Here is a 10,449-nt window from a genome sequence, read left to right on the forward strand (position 1 = left end):
TCGAACTGAGAAGGGAGAGCAAACTGAAGCGGAATGGTAATCGTTGAAATCATATTTAATGTTGACATTAAAGAGAAAATATAAACTAATTACACGGTCTTATGTCAATCACATGCAATTACAAGCGAGCAATGTTGTGTGGGATTAGCGAAATGGGGACAGCCAAAGGGTAACTGGACAGCTGTGAAACGGATAGTTGGAAGGGGGAAGGTATGGGGATCCCTGAGTGTTCGGTAGAGGGGTGTGACACTCTAATAGCAAAGCTTTTTAAAAGGGGGCGTTGGGTCAATTTGTTACATTTCACGCTGCTTGTAAATTTCAAGCTAGAAAAACGCTCAAGGGGGTTGAGTAATTTAATGGGGCTGAACTTTTAACTGGTGGTAAAAAACATAAAGAGGCAAAAGTAATAGTAAAGCAGAGCACAAAATAAAGTACTAATGAAATCCGATTAGAACTGAAGCATAACCAAACTTGTGTAGAGTACACTTAAACAGACTAGAAAGCGAAGTGAAATCGATAGGAGCTCCGACTAAGAGTAGAAAAAAACGAGACGGATTCGCAGCTCCGATTACTAGCGAGCCATTCATCAATCTCAGATTCGTGAAGCACTTGTTGTGGATTAATATTAATGCTGTTAACTAATTGAAGTGCCCTGATTCATCCATGACTACTTTTCGTAACTGCGCAAAGCTCGCATAATGAGATGGCAGCATTTTGCTTCAATTACGATTAAGTGCCGGAAAATGCTGTGCACAGTTAACGCACGAATGATGGAGTAGTTGCGGGTGACGAGCAGACGGGAATAGGAATTGAAACAGGCTCGAATCGTATTTTGGAGCCGAGCACCATTAATCAATGTGAGCTAAAGCAAAGGAGGCACAACGTCATTCCGGCTTGGCACGCCGAATGAATGCCTATTACAGTAACTATTTTGTAAGAGGTGGCTTTGGGGTTCAGATTGGAATTGGAATGGGGAAGAAGAATGGGAGTGGGAATGAGAATGAGAATGGCACAAGGTCGATCTGGAGGCACTTGAATGCTTGGCGCCATCAATAATGAGAGCTCGCGTGAAGCAACAAACGGAAAAACAGGAAAACAAACAACAAACTGTTCCACCGGACTGTGAAGTCGTTAACCATAGGATGGAATGAGGAGAGGGGAGAGGAGCAGCTACTTGCAGCTGTCAACATGGTGGCGAAGGTGCCAAGCAAAGGACGAGAGCGAGGGGGACAAGGGTGACTTCAGCCGGAAATCGATTTGTGTGTGGATTTGGTTTGTCGTGTTTTCGCGCAACTTTTGTGGACGTTGTTGTTGTCGTTGTTCTCTTGGTTGTTGTTGTCGTCATGGTCAACAATTATTTTGGAACTATTAATGACTAGAACGTGGCCTATGTCCTGCCCTCTGCTTCCCCCTCTATGCTGAGCTGTTTGTTTTTCCTGCTGAGGAGCAATGAATTTGTCCTGTCGCACTTTGCCATACAACTATTAATCATATCGATGGGGCGGAGACTCGACAGAGGCGTGTCTCCTTTTGAAACTTTTACCAAATGTGCTAATGATTATTTTCGAATCGAAATATGTTGTGTTTGTATTTTGAGGAATAGTCACTTACCCATCAGTTTCATCACCTCGTGGTGGCTGATGAAAATGTTGAGATATCCGCTGACCGAAGGCGTCTGCCAGGCAAGGAGTGGGATCAGGAGGAGCAACATGCTGGGACAGCAGACACTATAAACAGCAGACATAATGAGGAACTCTCTTCGGTTTGTAGTCTATAGTCTGGACAGGCTTATTGCGGTTACAGCCAGACGTGCTCTTAATAACTTGTCAGCGCATGTGACGCCGTTGCAACTGCTGTTCATTTCAATGGATTCGAATCTTGATGGCAGCCAATTTCAATGTGTGATCATTGAGGCGTTCTGGTTGAGCAGAAGAGTTGAGGGAATAGAGTGCTGGGGAGTTGCTTCCGTTGGGGGCACAACTTTGATTTGGTTGCCAGTCGCCAGTTGCCAGTTGGCTGTTGATAGTTGGCAAACAGGCAGAGTCCTGCGTTGACTCGCAAAGAAGCGTTAAAATCAAATTCGAAAACTGAAATTCGAAATACGAGGACGGCAACTGCTGCTAACAGTTCCGCATCCGCATCCGGATACGGCCACAAAGCGCTACGACGTGGAGCACTACGAGGATTCTGTCTGCCAAATTTGGAACTTTTCAGCCTCTCTTTGCTCTTGTCGCAGACTCTGCTTCTCCCTCTGGCTGCTGGCAATGGGTTCAACTTTTCCAGTTTTGTTTTTGTTGCGGTTGCGTCTGTTGCTTTTGTTGCTGTTGCTGTTGCTGCTGGTTTCGCCTGTCGACTGCAAGCGGCATCAGCATTTTCGTTAGCTTTTTTATTGGCTCTTCCTCGCCCTTCTCCTTCTCACTCTTCTGTCTGCTGCTGGTTTGACCAACTGGTTGCTGCTCCTCCTCCAAGTGTTGCTGATTGTGTGGATCGTCACGTTGGCAACGTTTCGTCCGCTGGTCAGTGGCCAGTGCCTGTTGTTGGTGTTGAGCACGTGTCCTGGTTGCTCTCGTTGTCCTTTTGTGTCGTCGCTCGTTAAAGAGTCCTGTTGAATAGAAAGTGATTTAGTTGAGTCTCGGACAGATGCTGAAGTCTCTGCTCTCTACTCTCTATACTCTATGTTATATTCTGTGTGCTGGTGACATTGTGTGGTTAAAGAGAGTGTGTGGTGCTTTGGTATTGTGGTGCTGTGGTTGAGTGGCTTGGCTTTATTTCTTGTTGCGAAAACAATTTCCAAATGTTCTCTTCAAGTTCGCAAACTTTTCTGCATGCAAAAGTAATTACAAAGTTGAAAAAAGATTAACAGCTTTGGAGCTCGCACTTTTCTCCCTCGTCATCCTCTCGACACACATGAGTTGTTTCGTCTGATGTTTTAATAAATTCGAGCTAATATTTGGGTGTTTCTCTGCCATAAATTATGCAGTACAGTGGCCATTGGCAATGAACGAACAACCAACAAACAGGCAACGAGACAAACAAATACTTTGACTCAAAACAGAATCAGAAACAGAAACAGGAAGAACTTTTTGCTTGCAAAAATGTTTTGTGTGGACTTTGTGGTTCAAGTGGTTGCACCCATCTCTGCGTTGCTGCTTCATGTTGCATGCAACTAGCTGAATAGAATTCCAAACAGCGGCAGGTGGAAAGTCAAGAGTCGATAGGGAAATGGAAATGGCATTGGGAGGAAGAAGAAGAGTGGCAGTCAAGTGGCTCCAATATGAAATTGTTGCCAAGAAACCGCTTTCAAATTTCACCTGCTTGCTTTGCTTTCCTGCATTCAACTCTATTTTTTAGCTTCTTCCATCTCCATAGCAGCGAAATGTATTTTTTTTCTGGCCACAATAAAAATCGAAATCAGCAAACTTTGTTGCCGTTGCAATTTTGGCTTGAGAACAGAAGAGTTTTTTCCGCCGCCTGGGAAAAACTATTTAAAGTTTGGCAATGCGCGGTCAACGCAATTCAACTTTCAATGCAAGTTGTTGTCGTTGTGGTCCGGTTAAGGAATGTGCCTGGCTTTTTAATTAAACTTATCTGCGACGAAGACTCTGCTCCTGGCGTCGACTCACTTGATTAAGAGCCAGATCATCAGGACATCAGCTAAAGCTTCCATTGAAGTCGCAGCTGAAGATGAAGCTGAAGCTGAAGCCGATACCATTCAGCGAATTCATTAATAATTCAAAAGACAAATAACAAAATGTAAAAGCACATAAGGACAACTTGCAGAGTGTGTATCTGTGTGTGTGGGTGTCTCTTGTGGGTGTGTGGGTGTGTTTGTGTTTACTTTGCGAGCAATGTAACTGATTTAAATGGAGCAGCAGACAGACAAACAGAGAACAGGAAGCGTGGTAAGCAGTCAGGCTGTCAGATAGATTCGTTTTGCCAACGTTTTACCTCCCTCCTTGGCTTGGCTGCTTGAGCTGTCTTCGAATCGTGTGGCGTGTGGCAAGTGGCAAGCATTCTCAGCGGCATTCGAGGAGCAATCGCTCGATGGTGGAGCCTTCGCTCAGTCCCGTCATCGATAACACATTAACGACATCAACTCAATCATAATCAGCTTGCGGCGGGGCAAAAGGGAAGTGGACTCGGCAATTGGATGAATTGAAGACACATTGCAGTGAAATTTTCTGCTCTGTCACACGCATCATCCGTCAGACAGACAAGTCTTCTCTCTTTCCTCGCCGAGAGTGACAAATTGAGCGGCAGCAAAAAGAAAAGGAAAAACTTTTCAATTACACGAAACGAACGAAGTCTAATGAATAATCATCTTTCTCCTACCCTCGACTTTTCTTTCACATTATTGTTATCATCATCATTTTTCGCTACCTCCTCTTTTGCCTAGCAATATTTATTGATGTTCATTATTGTTTGTGGAGCTGCGTCTATTTATACCCTGCTTTCTACCCCTTCTCCGCACTTGTGGGAGCTGCGTCTATGCCTGAAGGCGTGGCGGGCTCGTTTCAATTATAAAATGGCTTTCGTTTCTAATTGAATCGTGAGTTTGAGTTGAGTTGAGCAAAGTTAATATTTTATTTCCGCCTCGTTGTTGTTTCAATTGCCTGTCCTCCATCCCTTCCGTCCAGCCTTTGGGGGCACAGTCTCGCCCTCTCTTTCTGCTATTTACTAAGCGCTTCTCCCCCTCTCTCTCTCACTGATTCCCTGTGTATCCCCTCAAAAACAACGACTTTAAATGCCAGTCAGAGCTGCTCCCATTTTCCCAGTACCCATTTTCGCATTTCCCATTTCCCATTTCTAGGCTTCTTCTTCCAATTGCTCAGCCATGTTGCCAAGAGCCGCGAGGCATTGCTTTTGCTTCAATTGCAGACAAGTTGCCGAGTGTGGGGATGAAGCACAACACAAGGGAGAGGAGGGGGAGGCTCGGTTGCTGATGATAAACTGGCAACAGAATTTGCTACTGCTGGTGGCACAAATAAAACACGAGGACACGAGCCGAGCATCGCCGTGGTTATTAAGCTGCCCCGCGATCCCCTCTTCGGCGGAAAAATCTATTCAAGTAATTCGAGATTTTCATATTGCTGAAAGTGAACTCAATGCCTTTTGGCACTTTGCTCATTTGCCAAATAGTTTGCCACCAAATTGTCTCCCTCCATCGGTTTGGCCATTCGGCCATTTGGCTATCGTGTTGCACAGTTGACTCTATAGATAGGTTGCATGCCTCCCGGTGAAAAACAGTTGCCACAGTTGCCTCATTAACTTTAATGTCTGTTCTGTCCGCAACAACATTTCAACTATTCGCCAGGAGTCAGAGAACAAAACAACAAAACAGCAACAAAATAACCAACAGCAAACTGCAAAACAACAAACAAACTATACGCTGTGTCGACTTCATTAAATTCGCGTAAATATTTTACAAAATACAACAAACGGAGCAACACCAACAACAACAAAATGCTGTGAGAGAGAATTGAGCAGCAAATTAAAATGCGCCTAAAAGTGAAAAATATTTACCACTCCCAGCGTGGTCCAGATAAATTTGCAGCTCTACATTTTGATAGCTGATTAAAAATAAAGAGCGACATTTGCATCTATTTACCTGGCCCGGTTAGTCTCAGGGCTATTCACAGATACCCGTTCCCAAGTCAAACAAATCGAGTGTAGTACACTTAATGAAAATTTGTGAACTTTATAAATTGCAACACAAGTGAACTGTAAAGTTATGGAAATGTTTTAAGGCTTAAGATGGAAAGGATGTTTATTTAATAGAATTTATGAATTTTGCAAGTGGAAACTGGAAATTTTATTTGCTGCAGTTTATTAAACTTCAATTTCATTCCTTTAGCAAAATTGCCATTTATTACATTTTGCAGACTTTATTTGGTTTTTGCATCAATTAGTTTTGCTGCTCTACTTCAAAATTGACTTCATTATTGCATGTATGTATGTGAAAGATAAAAATATTTAGAAATATGATACCAAGAGAATAAATTCAATAGTTATTTTTATAGACACGCAATCTTAAGAGCTGAGCTAAAGTGCATGAATAATGTATTTCAATATTATATGAAATATTTATATTACTAATATTATAAAACCAATTAAACTTTATCAAATAAAAAAAGTCATATAATCTGAACTTTATTCTGTATTGAATTTAAAATATATTGTAAAAGAAAGTTTTTTAGTTTCATTCAAGAAATCCTTTTAAGCTACAAAATTTTATAGTTCCTCAATAAACAAACAATTTTAGCATATTTTAAAGCTTTCTCACTATTTCAAACTATTTTAACATATTTTAAAGCTTTCTCACTATATTCATATAATCTTATTTAACAACAAAATGTTAAAGTTTCTCATTTAAGAAACTATTTTAACATAATTTCAAACTTTATCTCTATAAAAACATATTCATATTACCTGAGTTGCTTTATTCAATTTTGACAAAAAAATACTAATAAGACTTTAATTTAATTTTAATTCAATAAATGTAGTTTAACCACAATACCAAAAAGTTTCTCATAAAACAAACTATTTTATAATTTTTCCATCTTTAGCTGAATAATTTATTAAATTAAAGCAACATATTTTCTAAGACAATTTTTGTCTTTTTCATTTAATCTAATTTACAAACATCTAAAAGTTTCAATTTAAGAAAATATTTTACCACAATTCTATGAGTAAAGTGATGAAAAGTGCAATTTACAAATAAATTGATTTATTTCTTTTGCTATTCAGCAAAAAAGTAATTGACTAATTGGAATGCAATTGCATTCTCTGACCGCATTCGTAGTTGCCATTAAATGTGTCAACAAACAAGTTCATAACAATAATATTCTTTCTCGATGGTGGCAAATAAAACATGCTGCTAATCTGGGGCTGATCTCGAGACTCATTGAAATACCCCTTGGTGAGCGTAGATTGCAGTTGGGCAATCGATTACAACCAACTGGGTGCAATTATTTAGTGTGTGGGATAATTGGGTAGAGGCGCATTTACTATATACATACATACATATATGCCAGCAGACTGAAAGCCCAATTTTCTATGAACATTTTGTGCTGAACCTAATGTCCGAAATGCTCGACGTCGTCCTGTAGGCTAATTTGTACAGGCAATTAATTTACATTTGGGAACAGCCGAAGAGGGGAGGGGACAGATGCCGAGTGGAGGCCATTATTGCGATTTTGTTTCATTTGTGCAGAGCACAACGGAAGCCAAATAGAGAGCGAGGGAGGCATATATAATGTTGATAAAGCGGAGAGAGAAAAGGGGGAGAAGAGAAGAGTACGATTTGTCGTTTATGCGTCGCACATGTGTAGTAAATATTCCAAAGGGGGAACGAGGCAGGAATTAGAGCTGCAATTGGGATTGGTTGCCGTTGTGGCTGCCACTTAATTTGCTGCAATCTAATTGACAATTTGTGAAATTTTCAATGAACATGCTGCTGCATTTATTTGAGCCTGACAAAATCTCGGATAAATGCGAGACGACATTTAATTCAATTATGCACAAGAGAAATCTGTGATGTGATTTCTCAATCGCATTATAATACGACATCAAATGCAATCATTTCGCATTTCATAAACCGAGTCGCAATTATGTTTTATGCGAACACTTTTCGATAACTCAAACAATGTGCACTTCTCTGTTGTCTCTTAAATTTATGGTTATAACCCAGACAGAGTGACAGAATCGCAGCTTAGGACACACAAACGAGGAGGAGTCGAGCGAGTGGCCGCAACTTTTATCTGTCGAATGCCATAAAAATGTCGAGCTACTCGACGACGAGAACGATTCAACGACCCATTTTAAAGCCGTGAAATGTGAGCTGGGTAATCTTGAGCACAATGAGGAGGACAATGGGGCAATAATCATTGATTTATTATGACTGTCATTTCAGGTTATTAAAATGATATTTTCACCCGAAGCGCCAGACAATGGCATATTCATAACAATGCTAAGCTGGCAACTATAAAGTGCAAAGCAAAAAAGGAGAAGGCAAAGGATACGTTCTTTGGACGCTTTTCTTTTTATTGGGGGTAACTAATTGAAACATCGAGACGAAATCGTGTTGGTAAGTAAGCGCTAAAAGCGTGCCTAATCTATGCATTTTTTCCATCCCCTCCATCCATTCTCCTCTGCTGTGCTGCTTTGTCGGGAGGCGTGCACTTAGCGGAGCGAAAAGAAAAATGTGTAGCATACTTTTTAGGGCAACATTTAGTTTCACTTTGGCCGGCCATTGTTGTCCTTTATGCTTGCCCATTTATGAGCTCAAGAGCGTGTCCCCAGTACCTCCAAACGATGGCCCTTCACCCCCTCGTATGCGCCTCCGCATGCTAAGCACTTAGGCATTCCATCAACATTCACCATGGCGTGTCTGAAGCGTTAGCGTGCGGAAATGTGCGGAGAGATGGGGATGGAGGTGATGGAAGGTTGGTGCCCATTCAGAAACTGTCCAAGATTTGCATAACTTTTGGGCATACTCAAGTGCTTTGAGCTGCTCTAGTTGTTGTTGTTGTTGCTACATTTGATTTGAACGGATTTTGCGGCCATTTACTTTCGCTTAAGCCTAATAGGCAACTAGACGAACGCGACTCGACTCAAGATACCCTGGGATGGGGATAAGTGTGAGCTGGTTAATGTGATCCGATTTAGCTCATGTGCTCAGCCCATCAACTGTATCGACATGCTTCGAAATCTCATTACAAGGGACAACTGCTTTTTATTGCCTACTTTTGGGCGTTGGCAGAAAGCCTTTTGAACTGTCGCCCATTTGCAATTAGTGTCAGACACTCGACAAAAAACACACAACACTTGGAACAAAATGTGTGCTGAACATATGACTGAAAGAAAGTTCAACACAAATTGTTTTTAAGTTGGCCAAAGTCGAAGTCAACTTGTCTGCTTGCTCGACTTTTCGCTCGGTGTAGCCTTAACATTGAGGTCCAGCTGAAATCTGAAAATATTTATTTAGTTTCACTTTGAAGTGGGTCGTGTGTTGACTGTCGTCTAACGTCTAGTCACGGACAGCAGAGCAGAGCACAGGGGACGCTTTGCTGGTGTGTGTCGAGTGTGTGTCCCATTTAGGATGAGTGAGTGTGTATGAGTGTGTGTATCGAATGGAGAGTGTTGAAAAAAGTGTTTAGCAAAACACATTAAATGCTTACTTATCAAAACGCAATCAGCTTAAGAGCTGTCAGGCGGCCTTCGTTCCTTAGTCCTTCCTCCTTCGTGCTGTGGACGCTCGCTGGACTGTCAACTGATATGAAATGTTATGCTTTTAATCCTTTCATTGGCAATTCGACACAGCTCTTGGCCACAGCCTTATGGCCAGTTTACACGCACACACAAGCACACACGAACGCACACTCTTACAGACTCTTGGCTGTAAGCACTTTATTTGGAGGCGAGGTTAATCCTTTTGGTTGCCTGCTCTCTTCGCTCACTCGTTGCCAGCTGAGAATGAATTCACACTTTTCGTAGACACTTTCATACAAATATATATATATATATTTTCGCTCGGGTGTCATATATCATTTGGTGGCACAACAATGGGTGTAATGAGAAAAGCGCCTTGAAATTTAAGCGCTCAAAGCCCCATTTAAGCCTGTCAACATGGCTCTTAGGGCTGCCTGGATGCGTGGCTGCCTCACCGACTGACTGGGTTGGGCTCTTGGGGAATGTCCTTGCCGCTTATGCTGGTTGTCACAGCACGCGCGACGAACCACAGCGTCAACAGCGCGTCAACCGTCGACCATCGACCGACGACCGCTGAGCGTTAACCGCGACCAGAACGAGAGACGCGGATAATGCTGATGCCGGCAGAGGTTGAGGTTGAGACTACTGCTGATGATGACTAAAGGAGAGCACGTTCCGTTCAGAGAACTCAACGAGTTTACCGCTTACGTTTATTAATGATTTCTCTGGCCGGGGTTATGGTTACGGTAATGGTAATGGTAATGGCTATATATATGTATATGTACGTTTATATATGCTTATGGAACAGGAACTACTTTTGTGGCTATGGACGGACGGATATGCATTCGTCACTTTACGATTCTCGTCTCCCGACGCGTCACGAGTTTTGTTCGCCTTGTGCTTCGCCTTCGCGCGCGTTCCTCGACCGACTGTCTCCAACGGAAAGCTGTTTGCAACTGACTTGGCCCAAAAGGACCTGTCCGATACTGGCGAAAGCTAAAACCGACGCCAGCCGAAAGCCATGACGAACAGCAGTCACCACAGGACACGAAGTCGTTGGCCGCTGTCGTGTTTTCCTTCTGTGGGCACATGCGCAGAGTGTGTCGAATTATGCCGGTTGCCACATGTGGCAGGCAGCAGCGGAAGCGGGTTGGTGGCAACAGCAGAAAGGACAATTGTTTGCTGGTTTCCCTGCTTGTTATTGTTGTTGCCCCTTCATGCAACTGTTGCGCATTTTTT

At 42.4% G+C, this 10,449-nt stretch overlaps 1 protein-coding gene across 3 annotated transcripts in view; it reads right to left on the reverse strand.

The window, feature by feature from the left end:
* The window catches only part of LOC117570903 (tyrosine-protein kinase RYK), a 29,246-nt gene extending 19,096 nt beyond the window's left edge, over positions 1-10,150 (reverse strand). Inside the window, exons 1-2 of one of the 3 annotated variants that reach the window (XM_052004495.1) lie at positions 9,996-10,150; positions 1,612-2,602 (exon numbers count right to left, since the gene is read on the reverse strand). In XM_052004495.1, the coding sequence (XP_051860455.1) occupies positions 1,612-1,744 (133 nt within the window). In that variant the 5' untranslated portion in view covers positions 1,745-2,602; positions 9,996-10,150. Of the gene's footprint in view, positions 1-1,611; positions 2,603-9,179 lie in introns of all 3 variants that reach the window. The other 2 variants (XM_052004494.1, XM_034252807.2) reach the window with 2 other exon arrangements.
* Between the last annotated feature and the right edge of the window lie 299 nt (positions 10,151-10,449).

Source organism: Drosophila albomicans, chromosome 3, assembly GCF_009650485.2.
Source record: "Drosophila albomicans strain 15112-1751.03 chromosome 3, ASM965048v2, whole genome shotgun sequence".
NCBI classification, from domain to species: domain Eukaryota; kingdom Metazoa; phylum Arthropoda; class Insecta; order Diptera; family Drosophilidae; genus Drosophila; species Drosophila albomicans.